The sequence below is a fragment of the Urocampus carinirostris genome, chromosome 19 (genome assembly GCF_059441175.1).
Source record: "Urocampus carinirostris isolate Australia breed hairy pipefish chromosome 19, RoL_Ucar_1.0, whole genome shotgun sequence".
Classification (NCBI taxonomy): domain Eukaryota; kingdom Metazoa; phylum Chordata; class Actinopteri; order Syngnathiformes; family Syngnathidae; genus Urocampus; species Urocampus carinirostris.
This window is the reverse complement of record NC_142367.1, coordinates 5,683,895-5,704,596: the sequence shown is the minus strand read 5'-3', so window position 1 is coordinate 5,704,596 and position 20,702 is coordinate 5,683,895. Positions and strand designations below refer to the sequence as shown.

General features: G+C 40.3%; 1 protein-coding gene across 3 annotated transcripts in view; it reads right to left on the bottom strand.

Moving 5' to 3' along the window:
• Window positions 1–2,226: 2,226 nt before the first annotated feature.
• The window catches only part of LOC148346982 (KAT8 regulatory NSL complex subunit 1-like), a 48,546-nt gene continuing 30,070 nt past the window's right edge, over window positions 2,227–20,702 (bottom strand). For all 3 annotated transcript variants that reach the window (XM_088323105.1, XM_088323104.1, XM_088323106.1), the window contains exons 3-15: window positions 17,990–18,131; window positions 17,565–17,627; window positions 16,602–16,690; window positions 16,400–16,535; window positions 16,003–16,165; window positions 14,572–14,727; window positions 14,258–14,419; window positions 10,953–11,089; window positions 9,473–9,597; window positions 9,347–9,404; window positions 7,541–7,653; window positions 5,075–5,309; window positions 2,227–3,219 (exon numbers count right to left, since the gene is read on the bottom strand). In XM_088323105.1, the coding sequence (XP_088179231.1) occupies window positions 3,004–3,219; window positions 5,075–5,309; window positions 7,541–7,653; window positions 9,347–9,404; window positions 9,473–9,597; window positions 10,953–11,089; window positions 14,258–14,419; window positions 14,572–14,727; window positions 16,003–16,165; window positions 16,400–16,535; window positions 16,602–16,690; window positions 17,565–17,627; window positions 17,990–18,131 (1,795 nt within the window). In that variant the 3' untranslated portion in view covers window positions 2,227–3,003. The remainder of the gene's footprint in view (window positions 3,220–5,074; window positions 5,310–7,540; window positions 7,654–9,346; window positions 9,405–9,472; window positions 9,598–10,952; window positions 11,090–14,257; window positions 14,420–14,571; window positions 14,728–16,002; window positions 16,166–16,399; window positions 16,536–16,601; window positions 16,691–17,564; window positions 17,628–17,989; window positions 18,132–20,702) is intronic.

The following is a 20,702-nucleotide window of genomic DNA, read 5'->3' as shown; positions in this document are numbered from 1 at the left end:
TCAGAATTTTATCAAGAAACTTGTTTATAAAATCAAGTCTTTACATTCCCACATCTTTGAATAAGAATCGTACGCAATTATGTCTCCGCCCGCTGGCATAATGCCCGGCCATGGCAGGACTCTGCCGAAGGGAATTCCCCTCGCACGCGCACGGCCAATTGAGGAAGCCTTAGAGAAATATCCCAACAATTTCCCTAAAAAAATCTAGCCACACAATCTTTGCAAGGGATTAAAACATCTGCAATTACTCCATTTAAAAAGTAATTCAGTGAGTTGAGATTCTACCTTTGCTCTTTAATGGGGAGTGAGCACTCACCATATTGTGTGCTGACAGCGTCAATTGGATTTAAGGATCAAAGGCGAGTAAGGGTTTATGTGCAGATGACCAGCACATAACATCAAACTTAGCATGTATTATCATTAATATAAGACACAAGGTAAGTGTATAACATTGGCTTGGCATTACAGTACACCCCCATCTGAGGAAAAAACAGAGAAAGAAATATCAAAACATATCACTAGAATTAAATTGCACTACATTTGGCTTTTATGATAGCTTGCAGTCTCTGACGCATGGACTTAATGAATGACAAACGGTATTCCTCATCAATCTTGTGCCAATTCTTTGATTGCAGTTGCCAGATCATCTTTGCAGGTCAGAGCCTGTCTGTGAACATATTTTTTCATACTCCACAAATTTTCAATTGGGTTGAGATCTGGGCAATTTGCAGGACACGACATTAACTGAATGTGTCTTTCTCCAAGGAATGCATTCAGTTTTTGCTCTGTGTCATCTTGGAAATTGAGTTCATCATCCCCAAATATTTTTTCAATTGAAGGAATAAGAAAGCTGTCCAAAATGTCAATGTAAACTTGTGCATTTATTGCAGATTTGACCACAGCCATCTCCCCAGTGCCTTTGCCTGACATGCAGCCCCGTATCATTAAGGACTGTGGGAATTTTGACGTTTTCTTTATCCAGTCGTCTTTGCAAATCTCACCGGAACGTCACCCAACAATAGTTCCAGCATCATCACCTTGTCCAATGCAGATTTGTGACCCATCACTGAAGATAAGCTTCATCCAGTCCATGATGGACTCTTCTTAGCTCATTGCGGTCTTGTTCTTTTGTGTTTAAGCATCAACAATGATTTCCTTTTAGCGTTCCTATATGAAAATCCCATTTCCTTTAGGCGATTTTGCACAGTTCTATCACATAAATTGACTCCAACTTCCTCCCATCTCTTCATTTTTCTTGCTGTGCATTTTCTGTTTTCAAGACGTGTCTTGACACCTACAAGTCTTCTTTGGCCTACCAGTACGCTTGACTTTCCCATGCTTGTTTGTACTTGGTCCAAATATTCGATACAGCTGACTGTGAACAGCCCACATCTCTGGCAACCATTAAGAGTAGTGAACTTTTTAAAGAAATTAGCTGATCCTGTCTTTGGTCTCAAGAGACATCTCTCTTGTTGGAGCTATGATTCTTACCAATCCGCTTAGTCCAGGATCCCTCCAAGGTGTGATAACCAAAGTGTTTTAACTGCTTACTAAAAAGTAGACTTAATCTAAGCCAGGTGCCCAATTGAGGAAAGGAAATTAACTGGGTGTCTTGTTTTCTACTAACAATGCACCGATTCCATTTTTTTTTCCCCTCAGAATGGATATTTTTTTTTTACTTGCACTTGCTCTATAAAAGTAACATTTACTGACCATAGCAATGTTTTTTCTGACTATGATTGTAAGTCGTTTTATAGTCGATTTGTATAAAGATCTAAATAGTAAATTTATTGTCATGGTTCTTATTCTGTTGCACTTTGGAATGACCTTACAATTGTTTCATGTTGGTGATCAGATTTTTTTCTAGGGAATAAAATGTCTGAGTGAGGGATTGCTCCAGACAGGTTGTACCATCATTTTCGGGGTTGTAGATCGATTTTTATACATAGGCACTATGCTGTAGTTGTCCAAGACACACCACACATAAGGTGCCCCTATGACCCTAGTAGTTAAGTGATCCAACCAACCCAATCATATCTATAGAGATATTTTTTGGCTTTCAACATTTTAGGTTACCTACCTTCGGTTTAACCAAACAGAATGCAGAACACAATGCCCGATGAAAATCCCCGTCATATCAAAATAGCGAAAAGAAAGCCACAATACAGCAATGCATTGTCTACAAGAGACTGCTTCACTAGTGTTTGACGAAGGAAAGGAAAAAAGTCGAGGTAAACATAAATGTTTTAATGGAAATATTTACAAAAAGCAAATGATGATAACTGCTGCAACAATTAAACAGGTACATCAACATGTGACGTCACTACTGAAGAGAGAACAGTGATTGGCCGAGGCAAAAGCAAACTATGGACTTTTTTTTTTTAACTTTTCATTTTGCATAGTCATCGAGTTGACAGATGGGAGGATTCGACGTGAGATGGAAAAAGCGAGAACCTGGACGACCTGAGCCGTGTGAGTAGCGCCTCCAAGGGTAAGTGCGGCACATGGGTGGGTTGGGGTGGTAGCGAGGTACAGTAGGGAATGGTTCACAAGTCAAAAGACAACATTACGCTGGAACACGCGACATAGCAACATGTCAGGAATGGAAAAACGAAAGCAACCAAAGTCAAGTGCTCTGCTCTGAGGGGGAAGGGATGGGGGCTTCCTTGATGAGTTTTATTTGAATGAGGAGGGCCATGTGTGTCTGTGTAAAGGGGAAACTTTTTTCTCTCGTGTGTCACTCCACTAAAATGTACATGGGAATTACAAAGGATAGAAAAACACCCTTTGGCCGCATCGGAGGAGTCGCTACATCGTGCGCTACGAGTGTACACACCACGTATCAAAACACTGCTAAGCCCCCACCCTCCCATGTACATGTTTAGCCTACTACACGAATCAGACTTGTAACACGTTGCGTCTATCGGCGTCATATTCACTAAAAACTGTGAAAGGATTAGACTGATGTTTGAATATCAAACAACAGGAAGCGTGCAAGTCCGCTCATGGCCTCTTGGGGGAGTCGTCGTTGTCATCATCATCTTCGTCATCGTAGCAAAAAGGCGGCTCGCCCTCGTCCGAGTCGGGTCGGCCGAACGTCCCAGCCCGGCATCCTGACAAATTTCGCATCCTCGGTCTTGCGTGCTCGCTGTCCGTCTCGGGTTCTGGAACCGGGTCTTCGGCCAATGGGAAGTCCCGACGTTCCCATGGCGGCACGGTCTGGGGAAAAAAATAATAATCATAGGGCCATTAAAAAAAACCCAGAACAACAAGTCTAGTGAAGGTTGACATGACTGAACTAAGGCTGCAACGATTAGCCAATGACGTGGACTTCATAGTCAACTATTGTCACGTTTTTCCAATGGCATAGAAAACGCTACATGAATGAACTGTATGTTGCACCTCACCTCCTGTTAGAGCTGTACTAACGAATTGTTCAATTCACTCTCCTGTATAGTTCCCCATGTTTTTACACTATGCTGTTATGTATCAGACCAAATTCGCAAACATCATATGCTGTAGGTAACTCATAGGCATACCCACACCCAACCTCAGACTTATAACAGGTCCATCATCCGACTGGATTACACTGATTCACTACATCTTTACTTCAATAAGCATACAGTCAGGGCACAGATACAGATTAGATTTAAAAGAGAAAAGCCTTATGCCGTCAGCCATTACCCTTCTGACCCTCAGTTAGTCCTCAATATCACACTATCATATGTTTGTCATTCTGCTGTTTTTTTGGTATGTAATGTCTTGTTTCCCCAAGGTACAGATAGTGGAAGTAAATCTCCCTAAGGGGACAAAGAAATCGAATCTATATCCAAATCCATTCATGTATAATGCTCATTTCTTTTAACCTAAAAAAGAAAACTTTGGGTGCTTGTTATACATGAGGTTCTACTGTAGAACACTATTGTATATGTGCATTGATTAATCAGTTGATGACCACAGGCGCAAAACATTGAGGTTGTATCCTAACTATAAGTGAGAAAGGTGACACATGAAAATGCATTAGATTTTATTTAATTATCAAACTTCTTTTCTTCATGGTGCCAGAGACTAATGTTAGAGATAAAGGTCACGCAGAGAGATATAAAGTTAAAAAGGCATAATGAGGGAATAAAACTCTTTGGTGTAACTGCTAAATCAGACTTCGAAGTACAGTAATTAAATACATAAATTTTAAGTGAGTATTGTGTTCACCGTTTTGTTGTAAATTTTAGTCATGGTGAAACACATTCAATATTTGTCACTTTCAAAGCTTAATTTGAACTGAGTAAATGGGAAACAAATTTTTATACCGTAGTAGGGGGTGCGCGTTATGCACGAATAATTATAGTAATCTCTGCTGAGAAAGCACACAGTTGGACTTAACAGATTTCTGACCTCCAAGTAATACCAAAGGTAATATGGCTGCATTATACATTTTGTGCGCGGATATTTCACTATAAAAGAGAGCTTGTTCTTTATGCCAGACTGTGCCTGACAAACATATTTGAAATTAAACGGATACAGTCCAAAGAACGAATTTCAGTTTCTAAAATATTACAAGCCCCAAACGTAAGTTGTTAACACCATTTGGTTTCAAACTGTTGAGAATTGCTAAGTTCTTTGCTACTGACTTTGAGTTGACCACCCAATGTCCAAAATGCACAAAAATAATTAATTTACTTACTGTTCGATTGCTGCCAATTAGCCTGGTGTTGGGTTTACAGGGATAACAAATGCTTACATGCCACTTATTTTTATTATGATTGCCCCTAAAAATGGACTAAGGTTTATTTATGTGTTTTTGTCTCTACTGACCAAAGCACTGTGCCTTACTTGGTTTTAAATAGGACAATTTTTTGTACAAATCTTGATTTTCACCCAAAAAAAAAATATATATATATTTTTTTTAAATAGTACCAAGTATTTTGTGTTAATTATCATTCGCTAAGAAATTAAATCGACTCCATGCTAAATTTAAGACAATATTAATTATCCGACTAATGATTTAGTTAGTCGGTGATTAGTAGACTGTTAAGTGGTTGGTTGCAGCCCTAGGTTGAACAGGCGGGCATACCTTCTCCTCAAAGGCAAAGTCTGGTGTGGAGCATCGCGTGTCCTCGCTGGAAACGAGGCGGTGGGAGTCTCGCGAGCAGGGAGTGTCGGGGCTTGGAGGGCTGATGGGCGAAGGCATGTGGCCGTATTCGTGCAGCAGTGGGTAGTGACTGGGCTCGGGAGATGCTGGCTGGGGGGTAGGAGGGTTGGTGCTGCACAACAGCGGCGTGGTGCGTCCGTCCAACGACTTGTACGACCTGATGGAGACATTGGGAGCATCGTCAGTCTGGGGGTGGGGAAAACTTGGTTGCACAGTGGTACCTCTATATACGAGCATCTATAAAGACAATAATTTCGATATGCGAGCTGTCAGAGGTTACCACTAGAGACTGCTCACTGCTCGTGACTGTTTACCGCCAGCATCAGCTCGTCTACTTTACGCATGCTAATTAAAACCGGCAAATAAATTAAAAAATATGCTGTAAAGTTTGTGAACGGTACAGTTGCTTTTTAACTTTATAGTAAGAGCTTAAGCACTTTTTGGAGAAAACCGGCTGCAAGTTGGCATTTTCCAGCCAAAGGTGTCGATGCAGAATTGCCCAGGCGTTTGGCGGGGATTCACAAACTGCCACCTATTGCCCCCCGTTATCAATGATAGCAAATGCTCCTTATTAAGCGATAATGAACCTTACAAAAACAACGCGGCACCTACTTATTCCCAGCAAGACACGATGTTGAATATCACGACATTAGCAATCTATGAAGACGTTGTCATCAGCTTTCTGTAGCTGAAATACAGATTAGAGCTGAAATGACGAGATTGGCATCAACCCCCCCGTATAAAAATGATTATATGGCGTACGCAATGTGAAATGATCAAAAAATGTATATAATACAGCAAAAACGTATAAGTTGACAGTTATGCAATCTCAATCACCCCCTTTCCTCAGCAGCATGCGCACAAATTCATTACAGCACTCGTATTTTATTTAGTTAGGATCATCTCATTCATCAGCATATATTTATATTTTCAGATCAAGGAAATGGTGTATTTGTGGCCTGTGCAGTCCTTAAGCATTGTGTGTTAAGTAAATAAATGTTACTTGACTTGAATTTATCTTATTACTGTATTTTGTTATGTATAATTACTATTTGAATGTGTTTTTAGAGATCAAGAACATGTGCTTTATAGCTATTTAAGGTTCACCTAAACGTTTTGAGAAGGACCGGAGCCCCCCAATTTGTGTTTACCGTATTTTCCGCACCGGGTTATAGGGCGCATCCCCAAAAAATAGTTTTTGGTCCTATATCTTCCATAGATAAGGCGCACCGGATTATAAGGCGCTACAATGGGAACGTCGACAAAACAGTCAGATGATTCAGTCCAACTGATTACCCCCTTAACATTCCCAAAGCTTGCAAAGAAGCAAATACGTGTCGTAGACACGTGGGATGCGGTGTCCGTACGATGTCACTCAAATGCATCGTTTCAAATATCATTCGGAAGGTTAAAGTCTTGGGATTCAAGAAATGCCAAACATTTCTTAGTTTCTATTTTCTTTTTCGCTCGCAACTTTACTGTGCATATGACAATAAACATTTGGAATTGAGTTGAATTCACTCAACTCATCACAGCAACATCAAGATCGTTCTAAAACAAGATACCGGGAAAATATAAAGCCGCATAGCTCACCTAAGTTCTCACGTTCAATAATGATACGCAATCATGGTCTTCTTACAACCGTGAGTGAAGTAAATCCAGGAGAGTAAATTATTTGCAAATACAGACTAATAAAACATGTTTCTTTATGGTGTACTTTAGCAAGCTTGCTAAGCTTGCTACGCCATTGCTAAACTCGGCCAATTGCAGGGTTTGTTTTGGCCATCTAGCCAATCCGAATAACTTCAGCCAATAGCGATCGATTTAACGAATGATTGACACATCTTTTTCGGCCAATTGCAGGGTTTGTTTTGGCCCTCTAGCCAATCCGAGGCTCTGAATAACTTCAGCCAATAGCAATCGATTCAACAGATGATTGACACATCTTTTTCGGCCAATTGCAGGGTTTGTTTCGGCCCTCTAGCCTATCCGAGGCTCCAAATAACTTTAGCCAATAGTGATCGATTCAAATGATGATTGACACATTGGTTAGCCAATGAAACGCCGGTATATAAATCCCAGCATACACCGCGGACTACTCCACGTTCGGGGGAAAATCGAGTCGGCGGCTGTTGCGTAAGTTGCGAGACCTTGTGATTTAATGTTGATCCATAAATAAGACGCACTGTATTATAAGGCGCGTGGTCAGCTTTTGAAAAAAATTAAGACTTTTAGGTACGTCTTATAGTGCGGAAAATACGGTAATTGTTTTATATCGGGAAAATGTGCTTGTGGCACCAGCAGTTCGAGCTACTAGCATGATCCTGGAACGAATTCAGCTCTGGGAAGAGGTTCCAAAGTAGAATGTGTGTGTGTTGCGGCGGTAACCTGCTGCCCCTTCTTTTAGCTGGCGCCAATGCCATCCAGGTCCAACGAGAACGTTCCTGGTCCTCGTAGGGCTGGTGCAGCTGGATGAAAGCTGCATCTGACAAGTCTTCCAGCTGAAAATAAACACACAAATGGGCACATGGCATGAGTATCCGACTATCAAAAAAGCTACAGGGCGCACTTGACTAAAAGCTGCATGCCCAAACCTAAGAAGAAGGACAGTTTTTTCTTTGCACGAGCTGATAATAAGTCACAGGCTTAAATACTTGGTACCAAACGCATGGGAACTAGTCATTGGCTGCAGACACGCTGCACACCTGAAGCAGTTTAGGTCTACTGCAAGTTTTTTTTTTCATCACCTGTTTTGGATTATGTGACTATTTAGGATAGATTACTGAAACAAGCACAAACAGACTCAGAGACAGTTTCTTCCCCAGAGCCATCACCACCCTTAACACACACTGCACAAAAAACTGATACTCTTACAAACACACTACCCCATACAGATGTAAAATTGTATTCATGCCTATGCTTACTTTGCACAATGTTGCCTATTTTGCACTACCGCACATTGCACTAATACGATCCCAAAACTGTATGTAAACACCCAATGTAAATATCTTCTGCCTCTACATGCCCACACTGGTGTAAATATTGTGTGAACTATCTTATCTTGTTTTTTTTTTAATTCTCTCAGTAAAATGTGACTCTGGAGTGCCACGTCCAATTTCGTTGTCACAATATGTTCAACCCATTTTGTAACAATGATAAAGGTATATTCTATTCTATATTTACAACTACGCCATTATTTTGTGGAATTTTCATATTTGTCAAAATGACCAATCATATTGTTTATTTCCCACACGCCTTTTGTAACCTTGAAGATGTAATAAAAATAAGGTGTTTTAGAAGGAGGGTTAGAACGCTTATTTGAAGGCTCACACTCCTGGCCTCTTTGCAGGCAAAAATCCATTCATGTCTTCTCTCATTATGTATGTTTACTCAAGTTCAAACTTCATAAATATACAAGAAATGTTGGCAGAAACATTCTAATTTCTCCTCTAGAAGAGCGTCAAAATATATTTTCAGACGTCACTGTGCAATTTTGTGTTTAGAGTCATGCATTGTGGAAAAGGGCAGCTTGCCATTTTCCTCCGTCTCTCAAACACTTGAAGAATTTGGCGTCTAAGAGCCCAAATTATCAAACATAATTGGTACGTGGCACCATTTGCGCCATGCCGTTTAACTCCAAAAAGTCCCTTGCACACGTAAGTGATGAACAATAACAGAAATTTTATTTAATCATACAATTTAATTGGACCTCTGAACTACCTATTCATGGTCTACTGTTGCTGGGTAAAAATAAAATAATATGTCGCGCCATAGTTAAGCTACGTTGTTTAAAAAAAAAGTCATGGAAAAAAAGAGCCACACTTTAGTTAAAGCTGTTGCATCTTGATCTGGGTAGATCAGGAGGCTTCTCCTGCTACTGGTAACCATGGATACCAGTCCTGTTTCATGTAGGGAAGCAAACCCCAACCCCAAAAAACAGCCTGGACCAAGGACCACAGGAAGTGGTGCCCCTACGACCCATGCGGTCAAAGGATCTGTGAACTGTAAAATTATAGCCAGTGTTTAAAATGTAGCAAAAAAGTAGTGGATTGTGTCTGGAACATCTTATTTTGCTGTTCAAACAACTGTTGGTGTGGTGCAATGTAATACTCTTGTTCTTCTAGCATGCTCTTCCTTTCATCCTTCCAGACAAAACAAAAAAAGCATGTAATAAGGAAAACAAATACTACTCACCTCATGCTCGTCCTCTTCTTGCACAGTTGCCTGCGACAGGACATCGACAGCTCGCCAGCTGTGTTCACAGTTAAGCAAGTGAGCAGTCGGGTTTTATTGTTTACATTTGGATGAGTGTAAACCTACCTCGGCGTGAGGATTTCCTTATACTGCAGCTTCTCCACTCGTGTGGTGGCCGCAACAGACATTGGAATCACAATGTTGTTGATGTCGAAGGAGCTTTCACCACGCCTCCTCTTAATTGGCTGTAGCTGGGGTGGAAACACACGCAGGGTCGGGCCGATTCAATTTGCAAAGCTGAATGAGTGCATTAAAATTCCTTGATAGCAACTGGAGAATTAAGATTGTATGATGCCTTTGCAATCACCCTAGTTTATATGCAGTTGCCCGTTGCCAAAGCTGCCTATGTACCGAAAGTACTGTACACCATGACAAAACTCTTATTTTGGTGCTATATTAAAGAGCTTGAAGGGGACAGTGTGCATTATTTGACCACTAGATGTCACTGTAATCTCTTGTCCAACTGCAAAAGTGTTAAAAAAAGAATACAAAAAATGGACAATCAAAGAGATCAAACTGCAATTCAGGAAGTAGATTGAGAATTCTACTCAATAATAATATATTTAAAAAAAAAAGTCCCTGCTAGCTGGGCTGTTAATGCTAGGCTACTGCTGTGAAAACACACACACGAAAAGCTTTGTTAGAAGCTTTTGCTTATTTCAAGTGTTTTCCGCTTTGAACATTTTCTTCTAACTCATTAGTCATTGTAAATAGGAAAATAATCATTAAAACTGTATATTTTGTAAAATGAATTCTGGAATATTGTATGTAGTCATTTCTCTTAAGATGACTAAAACAATCCTTAAAATGAGCAAATTATTTCATGTAGTTTTTTCCAGATAATTTTGCATCTTTTTGGGATAAAAATGGCAGACAAAAGTGTCAGGTCCCTGTAGGTCGGCCTTGTGTTATGTACAGAGTTTTAATTTCCAAATTCAAGCACTTTTCAAGGACTTTCAAAGCCAATTTTTCAATTCCTCCGGTACCATGAAGAGAAAAAAAATCCAGCGAGAATCCGGAATTTTGAGGAGCTACAAATATATCAAATTTATATAATCTTAAGTGTGCATTCATCAAAACCTATGGTTTTAAGACCTTGAGTAGATTGCAAATGTATTTGTTGAGAAAAAATCCACATAGGTATTGGGTAAAAATCCAGTTGCTAGAAGTTTTTCTTTCCATTACAATTTATCTCTGGGAAACGCTACCATAATGTTTTGCGTGGCCCATTATAAATGTCCATAATTGATATGCAATCCTTGAATTTAAAACATATTTCAAGTGCCCTGGTTAGGTGCCCCGTGTTAGGATAAGCAGTTTGGAAAATAAATGTGATTTTGGTGTGATATTTTTTGAGACAACCAAATGTTCCAAGTGCTTACAATGTATGCTCAGTATGACTATTATTATTGGTATTATAAATGTGAGATTTCATTATTATTATTTTTAAAAAGTACAAACACGTTTAATTCCGCCTTTAGCCTGGGAAAATATTGTCAGACAATGAACCCGTCTGGGTCATTTCTCAACATGGTGCCATTCTTACAGGTGTGCCGGGGATGCCCAACGGTGTGTTGTTGTCTGAGGATGTGGACAGCTGTCGCATGACGGGGCTCTGAACGCCCGACACTGACGGACACGCAGCTGCACCGGCACCAGAGTCCAGGAAGAATTTGGGAGAGGCTGCAGGGCACAAAGGAATGTTAAAGCCCTCGTTAAAGTGGGTCCTCTCAGTTTCCAAGGCAACACATGATGAAAGGTATATGCAGCTTTTAAAACGCGGAAACTGAGAAAATAGTACATTGTTATTGTGAATTTCCCTACGGGGATGGATAAAGTATCTATCTATCTATCTATCTCATAAAATCTCTATATACTTCATCAGTACAGTGGAACCTCGGTTTTCGAACGCCTCTCAGTTCGAACAAATCGAAGTCCGACCAAAAATTGAGAAATTCTTGCTTCGCTGTTCGGTGAAAAAAATCGGAGTTCGAACGCCGTAATGCGTGAGTGCGTACGCTAGGATGCGATGCTGAGCGGCGTACGGGTGTAGATTGCTCTTTTCGTGACCAACTGACCAACTCTTCGCAAGCGGACGTGCTTTGTTTTGCTTTCGCTTTTAATATAGGTGTACGGAGTGTTTTAGCCCCTAATTATGCCTCCGAAGAAAGTCAGTGCAAGCAGCAAAGTTGCTACAGGTGAAAAAAGAAAAGTAGTGCGTACAACTATTGCATTTAAGAAAGAAATAATAGCAAAATATGAAGAAGGTGTGCTGATCTTGCTAGGGAATACCCTACCGTTCACCTGCGCCTTCTGCTGACCACGACAAAGGTAGGAAATCCTATTCATAATTCTTTTCTTTATCCTTTATTTTTTATTTTTACACGTTCGTGTTAGCGTAATCTTTCGTACGGAAGATTACGATAACGAGAACGTACGATTAGCCTGGGTTAGCTTTGTTTACGTTAAACATTCAAGTTGAACATTCAGGGTGTTGGAACGGAGCCCCATTTCAAATGAACCGCTCACCACTTGTTGTGACGACCCGGGTGCTAAATGACTTATAAACGACCTGATTTTTTTTATTTTTACACGTTCATGTTAGTGTAATCTTTCATAAGGAAGATTACGATAACGCGAACGAACGATTAGCCTGGGTTAGCTTTAGTTTACGTTAAATATTCAAGGTAAACATTCAGGGTGTTGGAACGGATTAAAACGATTTACATTATTTTTAATGGGAAAAATGATTTCGGTGATCGAACGAATCGGTTTTCGAACAGGGTTCTGGAACGGATTATGGTCGAGAACCGAGGTTCCACTGTATATTGAAATGATTTTTTGAGACAATGCATTTTGAACAGCCAGTCTTGGCTTTGCCTTCTTGAGCTGTGACATTGTTAGAGTAACACCACCACCCTGGCAGACAGTCACCATATTGGAGGTTACAAGAGTTATAAGCCAAGTTTTGGTAGTTTTTGTGGAGAATGCAAAGGCTTTGCGTCGCAGGTACATGCAATAATGATACAACAAACGGGGAACCAAAACAGAATGCACCTACATCGACAACCGGTTAAGATTAAAACCAATGGACACAGCGAGATAGCCAGCTGCTAACGGGGCTAACCGGAACCATCAACGAAAGGCGGTCGCAGCCTCGGTGAAAAAACTCAAATCTGGCTGGGCAAAAACACGCAGTGAACAGCCAAGCTATCCGGGAACAAACACAGAAAAGCGGGAACGGCACTGAACTCAAACCCGGCCAGGAATAAACCAATGGACACTGCAGACTAGCTGGTTGCTAACAGGGATAACCTGGAGCAACAAAAACTGGAAGCCTTTCGCAGCCCCAACGGGGAACTGACCGAACAATGCTATAGCAACCGTGACACGCAATGGAAAAACACAGACAAAAAGCCACAATTGCCTATCTAAAGGAAGCAAAGGCAAAGAAGAACACGCACTGTAACTGCCGCAGCTTAGCTTAGCTCGAACAACTTTTAGATGTTGAACCACACAACTCTGACAAAAATGTCACAAGTCTACCAGTGACAAGGTAAGCAAAGTTTAAAATTCTCCAAGCAGAAATGAGCTGTATGCAATAGCTGTTTATTACAATCGCAGTCCCAAACATAAATGTATTTTTTCAAGTAGGTATAACACGTGTAGTGTTCCCCGCTCAGTCATGCAAAGGTTGCGAAATATTCCGCACGCCGGGGGACTTGAGGGGGACCCATCAGGCTTGTTTTGTGCAGCGCTGTGATGTGATTGAAGTAACACAGCACTTTCAAAATGGTGATCCCCATTGCACAACATGTGACGAGAGTTCAGAAACAGATAGCGATTGTAGTGAATGAAGTACCTCTGACCCCAATTTTATGACTGATCATGAAATAAAAAATCCCTGACAGATACTTCTAGAGGTAAAATTGAGTTAAGTCCAGAGAATTAGATATATAGCATATCAATTTGAACCAGTGGTTCCAGAGTGACGAGGGCAAACTTGACATTCGTGACGAAGAGAAGTAAAAGTTTCATGAACACAGACTGTTATGGTGTGTTTAAGACCCTTCTTCTGAGATAATGTTCAATATAATAACCGGTTTACATCCCTCTTTCAAAGAAGTTATTTCACAATTTTTTTGTTATAAAAAGCAGTTCACTTGTTAGTTGGGAACACAAAATTGGGAACTGGCCATACTAAAAGACCGACGGAGTGAATTATTGTAGTAAAATATAGATGTTGCACCTCAAATATCACATAAACCTTCTCTGTATGTATTGTTTATTCTCTATTGAACTACATTATTCAGTATTTTAGAGTATTTACAATACAGTTTAGCACAATACTAGGTTTTTAGTATGGTACAGGCATCAAGATTCCACAAACTGCTCACGACAACACCCGCTGTTGTTGCGAGCAATTTGATTTTCTGTTAGTCTGGATAGGTAAGAAAGGAAAAAAAAAATTTGGTTCAGCAGGATATGAACAAAACATCTGAGCACATTTTATGTATATTTACAGAGCAACATGTTGTAACCACTTTGACTAACACGTTAAATATGGAGACTGGCTTGCAAGCGTGATGGTGTTACTCTGATGATGTCCCAGGCTCAAGTTGTCAAAGACGAGAGAGGCAGTCTTCAAAATGGATTATCTTGGAAAATAATTGCAACATACCGATAAAATGTACATATAGATTTTTAGGAAAAAAACATGCAATATTTTCTTAAATTCTGCATGTTTAAGAACTTGGGATTACTTTTGAAGAATAATAGCAGTCCCCAACTCCCATTTGAGTCAATTCTTAAATCCTCCCGAAAAAATGTATAGAAGTGCCAATTACTCACAGTCGGTCCGGTCCAACGAAGGCTCTCGTAATCTCTTACGGCTGTAGATCTTGTCGTACGATCCAGGGGGCGTCGACGTACCGTGCAATCGCTCAGTCTTGCAGGCAGCTGCGGCCTCAAGCATCCTCAACTTGTCCGCTCGACTCTTGTAGTGGCCCAGCCCTGCAAGTAAGAGATAGGGGATTGGGCCCTTGAGTTACTGCACTTTCCCCTTTTCCCTTTTTTTCTGTCAGCTCTGGACAGCATATTGCATGCTGGCCGATGAGCACTGCTAACACCAACAACAGTCAACTTTTAAAAACCCTGACACTCACTGACTGCCATTAGCGAGCTGGCAAACTTGTGCTTCTCTTTGGATGACGATAGCTTATGTTTGAGCGAAAACTTCTTGACAGGTTTAGTCCTCTCCAGCGATCTGCCGCTCCAGCAGCTCTTCATGGCCTGCTGCATGCGAAGGCCTACACCCACATCTGCGTGCAAAAACATGTAAACGAGGAAAAAAAATATTCATATTAAGATTAAGATTGTTATATTAGGGGCATCACTTTCAGTTATTACAGTTGGGCAAAAGTGATTTTGGGAAAGTCTGGTCTAGACTGAAATCAGACTTGCATAAGACATTTTATTCTACTTGGAAGTATTATTGTTCTGCAGTCTGGCATTGCTGTCAATGAAAGGGGTGTGAACTACTAAATCTCACACACCGTCACTGATGCAGATCCTACTGCTGTTCTAGTCCACAAGTAAAAGTGACATTATTTCTAATAATATTGTAAATTTAAGTTGATGATTAAGCAAGGGAAAAGGCACCATCAACCAAAACATGTTGAGATAGACTGCAACTAAACAACTATTTTATAGTTAACTAGTCAGACTATTGAAACTATTAGTCTAATAATGATCAATATTTTCTTAAATTTAGCATGAAGTTGATTTAATAAAATAAAAAAAAATGGGTAAAATGATTAAAAAAAAAACCTTATTAAACAAGTGCACCAAAATGTATTAGTTGCAGTGCTCGGTCAGTCGAGACATAAATCCATTAATAAACCTTACTTTAGAGACAAATAATAAGTTAAAAACAAGTAAAAATGTTTGTACCCTGTAAACACAGAACATGCTCATTAGCAGCAGTGGAAAGTAAATAAAACAAATACGTGCATGTTGTGAAGTACATTCAGTGGTCAACTGCCAAGTCTGTAATAAAGGACTTAAAAATTTGCAAGATTGAAAACAAACAGTTTTAACAACTGATGCTTGTCCTTTTGAACGTGATGCAAAAGACATTTGTTCTTCGTACTGCATGCATTTTATTTAAAATATTTTTTGTCAAGCATAGTCAATGATAACTTTCAAGCTATCTTTTATAGAGAAATGCACGCATAAAATGTACAATGCATGTCATTAAAACCATTTTGGCTTGAACGTCACTTGAATTTTACAGAGGCACTCAGTTTCGTTCAACTGTCCGACATGATCTATAGATTTTTGCAAACTTCGCAAGTTTTTTATTGATGGCCTCTGGGCAAAAATGCTCCTAGGCTTTAGAATTTTTAGTACGCGTTTGTTGTTTACAGCGCAATTTCAGTATGTTTTGATTACCCCGAAAGAGAGAGCGAGAGAGCGCGACGCAAATGCGCATGCACAAATCTCAGATATATTTATACAGAGATGCCTCACTCACACACAACAATAGTCGACAATGGATTTTTGTCAACAACTTTGACTAATCGTTGCAGCCCTACCGTCTGGAAAGGACAGGATAGGGTGAACGCCGAGATCCAGTCTGGACAAGCGCTCAAGGACGGGCAACTGGAATTGGGGGTTCTCTGTGGGGACGGGACGACCGCCGCACATCACGCAGCTAGGGTTGACCCGGCACACACACCCGCCACCACTTCGGGAGGCCTGTGTGGATGAAAACATGCACATGAGTCACACATCAAGTTGCAATTGGAGCTTTACTGGTTGGAACGTGTATTGAGTAGGTGAAACCTTTCCTATCACAGGGCACCTCTGGATTGCATTTCCATTCCATGTCAATTTGGCTCACAACACACAGCTCGAGAAAATAATTGACATGGGTGTGCTTGCAACTTGCTAACATCTGAGCTAAACATTACAGTCAGGTGGTGTTCTTACCTTTCCAGACAGGTTGGCCACCGTGTTGGGCTGGATGAGCCTCCGCCTCCTCCAACCAATTAAAGGCCGAGTTCGCGCCGCCAAGCACGTGCTGTCCATAGTCTGCTGGTGTTTGCTGTCTACACTCTCGCCCACCCTGCCACCACATTTCCTGCTCCATCAACATTGTCATTGTCTTCATTATTTTCATTAACATCAATACCTGCTAAGGACACCGTTGACAGGCTGCCCATTTTGAGCTTTCCATGGTTCCGTAGTAATAATGTGCTCCACATTTTCTGAAGACGCATCCTGCAGCAACACAATGGGGTGATGTTACAAATGCTCCAAGTCATATTGCATTTTTGACACTTAGACTGAAAAAATAGTCCATGCAATCACCTGTGCAGCCCTTTGAGACTCTTTGTGATTAAGGCCTATACAAATAAAATGACTTGACACTTCTATAGACATTAAAAGACCAGAGACCAATACAGTATTAGTAATCGAGATGGGATGTAACAAACACATCAGACTGTGTCAGCATCGGGCTAATCTTTGCATTGCTGCTAAGATGGAAACAACTATTCTAGTAACATAATGTTTACTAGAACGACAGATTAAGGTCAAATGTGACACCTCAACTTCTGACTAGGTCACTTCGGCTGATATTACATTTGTCAGGGTTCACTGTGTATTGTGTGTGGATGACCTTGCAACATACATTGCGGCCTTGTCATCTACAAAGGGGGATTACTTCAAGTGCGGTCCTTTCTCAAGGTTTCTTAATATTCCTCATGCTGAGGCTTTTGAGTTATTTTCTTGCCCTTGTGTAGGTTTTAGATCAGGGGATTTTATAATGGTAGTCAGAGCAGCCCCTCAATTACCTTTTGTGATTAATGGCTATACAAATAAATGACTTTACAAAACATCTCCTGGACAGTCTGCTTAAGGTATGCAAGAGCAAATTTGGAATTAAGTGTTGTGGACTAATATAACTAAAATTGACAAATTACATCACAACTTTATCAATTGTTTTGTTTGACAATGATAATCGGATTGGAGAAGGATTAGTATGGACTGTTCCCCACATGAAGTGTCAGTATTGGATAGAAAAACACAGTCTTGAGCTATTCCTGACTGAGACAAACTGGGCATACTAAAACGACAGTGGCAGTAAGATCACCTGAGAGATGGCAGACTCTATCTTGGCTTCTTGAGGGCAGATACCCCCCAGCTCCACAGTGCCCTGCAGAATAGAGCCCAGAACACATGATGGTATGCCCTTTTTACCAGTATGTAATATTTAAAGACATTTGAAAAAAATGAGAGAATTTCTAACTTTTGAGCTGAGAATTTCAGAAAAGCAAGGCCTTAATTGATGTTTCAGAAGGTATTCTGATTTCACCTCGGATAGGTATTTGAATGAAGCTAAGGATAATTGTTTAAGTTTTTCAACCTTGTTACCGATTTGCTACAAATTAAACATCTAAATTCACAACAAAAATTTCATGTGGGACTAAAGTCTCTCTCAATTTCGATGTGTGCTACTCAGAAAAGCCCTATTCTCCGTGGGAGAGATTTCAGCAAAAGTCGCAAGTTTCAACTGACCTTGCTAGCACGGATCTGCCTGAAGATGTCAGTTTGCTGCCGGATGCGGTACTCCAAGTCAGAGATGTGAGCTTGCAGCCAATTCCAGTGACTGATGATTGCTGCCCTTTCCAGGGTGTAGCGACTCTCTGCGCGCTTCCATCTGAAACACACACAAAGTATCAGCATTTCCGTCTGCTCTATTAATGTTATGAGAATGTGCTTGTTTGTAAGGACTTCTACCAACAGAGGCCTCGGGAGCATTATGGTTAATGCTTGCTTTAAACTTGACTCTTTTGCCACGTCCAAAAGGCCCACTATTCAAGGAACAAGGCCGCACTTGCACATGTATAGACACTTGAAAGCCATGTCAATGGATTGAAATGGAGAACAAATTACAACTACAGGCAAAGAATTAAGGGAAAACAAAAGGCATAATATTTATTTCAGTGTGTATTTTGTAAGAGCTAAATGTTATTTTAACGAGGAGGTGGGGCAGTTGCTTGAGCTTTTCACATATCCGTTGATCAGTGATGAACGAATCGCTCACCTGAAAAGCTCAGCCGGTGTGACCCGCCCTCTCATTTTATACATGACAAAATAAATGAGCAAATACAGAAACAAATGACAACGTAAATCAAAAAAATGCATAAATCTATGAATAAATTGTTTATGTCCTAAATATAGGTATTACGTGATTTATTTAGGTGTGTATGTGTTTATTTATATGGTATATATTATTACTACATATGACAGGATTGGTCCTCCAAAATTCACACTACAATAATCAAAAAAATAACTCCAGGTGAGTTACTAATGTATCAATGAGTGTGTGTGTTTAAAAGCTACGGACTAACAATCAACGTTTTAGTCACAGCAGTATCTTCATCCGATGTAGTTTAATCAAACTTAACTCAAAGCATTAAGTTGAGGAGGTGATAATAGAGATGCAAATGGTTTACAATGCAGTCAGACTGAGGTTGCAATTTCTAATACGAACAATAACATGTGAGTAACCCAAAAAATGAATTGGACCAAATTAATCAAATTACGGCAGCAGGGCAGCTGAGTGGTTAGCGTGTCTGCGGCACAGTTCTCAGGTAATTGGTTCTAATTCAGATACCAGCCCTCCTGTGCGGAATTTGGATCTTCTACCTTTGCGGGCTTCCTCCAGGCACTCCGGTTTCATCCCAAATTAAAAAAAAGACATGCATGGCAGGTGAATTGTGTCTTCAAATTTTCCCTAGGCATCAGGGAACGCACGAATGGTACCGTATTTTGGCGCACACATAAGTCTCTGATTTCATTCAAAGTGTGATCCACGCCCTATCGCACAGCAGGCCTTTTTGACGGAGATGACAAAAGACCGAATTGTGGGTTTCCCCGCGAGAATATGATTTGTGGGCGTTGCGGCTATCGTATACAAACAAGGAAATGAAAATGGCTGGATGGACGAAGACATGATAAAAGAATGGCTGAAGAATATTTATGTCAGAAGACCAAGTGGGGGTTTTTTCATACTGCCCCATCGCTCTTGATTTGCGACTATGTGTGTCCATCTGACAACGATGAGAAAAAAATTTGTGAAGCAAATGAACTCTGTTCCTGCTATCTCGGGGGAGCTGACGAGGAAACTTCAACCTGTAGAAAGGGTGTCAAAGGGTGTTGTGCCGAGAATTGCCCCCGCTAGCTTGAGCGTGTACACATCACTCGCGATATGTCACCAAAACCATAAAACCACTTTATACCTCACCTTTTAGGAATGTAATAGTGAAATTGTCAGAATGACATTTTGTATCGCATTTGTTGGAAATTTAGTAGAACAGTAATGCACATTGTATTAAAATCAGTTAGCGAAAATGTCATTAAAATTACTACATCTCTCATTTGCTGGGAATGTAATAAAACGGTAATGCACATTTGTGCAAGTATCTTGTTTATTATGCCTGTTCTTCCCAATTTCACGGGTATTGAAAATGTTATATGCTCTACCATAAAGCTTATCACGCTGAACTGTCAAATTATCAACAGATAAAACAAGAGACAAACATTTCTGATTTCTTATCAACGAGATGTAACAAATAAATTGTAATCTACTTGAATAAACAGATCCCGTGCGCGCTACCTGCTAGGGGGGACAATTCTTGGTGGGGATACAATTCTCAGCACAACACCGGCCCATTAAGGTGCGGCGTGGGAGCGATGGATGACTGAAGGGGTGCACAGTTTCACAGAGTGGGAGGAAGTGCCAGCCGGGTTACGCCAGTTTGTGAATGGATTGTGGACGCTTGGGCTGGCATTTATGCTCAGACTGTCGTTCGATCGTTTTAAAAAGCCAGAATAATTACGAAAGGGCTAAACGGCATAAAAAGGGACTCGTAAAATTAAGCTTTGACACAGCTTTTTATGTCCGAAACGACAGATGAAGTTTGAAAACTGTAAAAATGTGAGGAGCAAACTAATGTCTTTTTTTTTTTTTACAATTTTGTTGAATTCTGGTATTTTACTGTAATACATACTTATTAAACTGCAATCAAACTCAGTTTTGTTCTTGGTGCCTTTTTTTGGGATATGCACACTTGTTGCTGTATTAAAGGCTGTCACCTGAGACTTGCGTCTAATAGACCAGTGCCATACGAGCCGACACACACACACAAATAATAATAATAATAATAATAATAATGATAAAAACAAAAATCGAACCAAGGAGAGTGAGCCCTTTAAAACAGTGCAT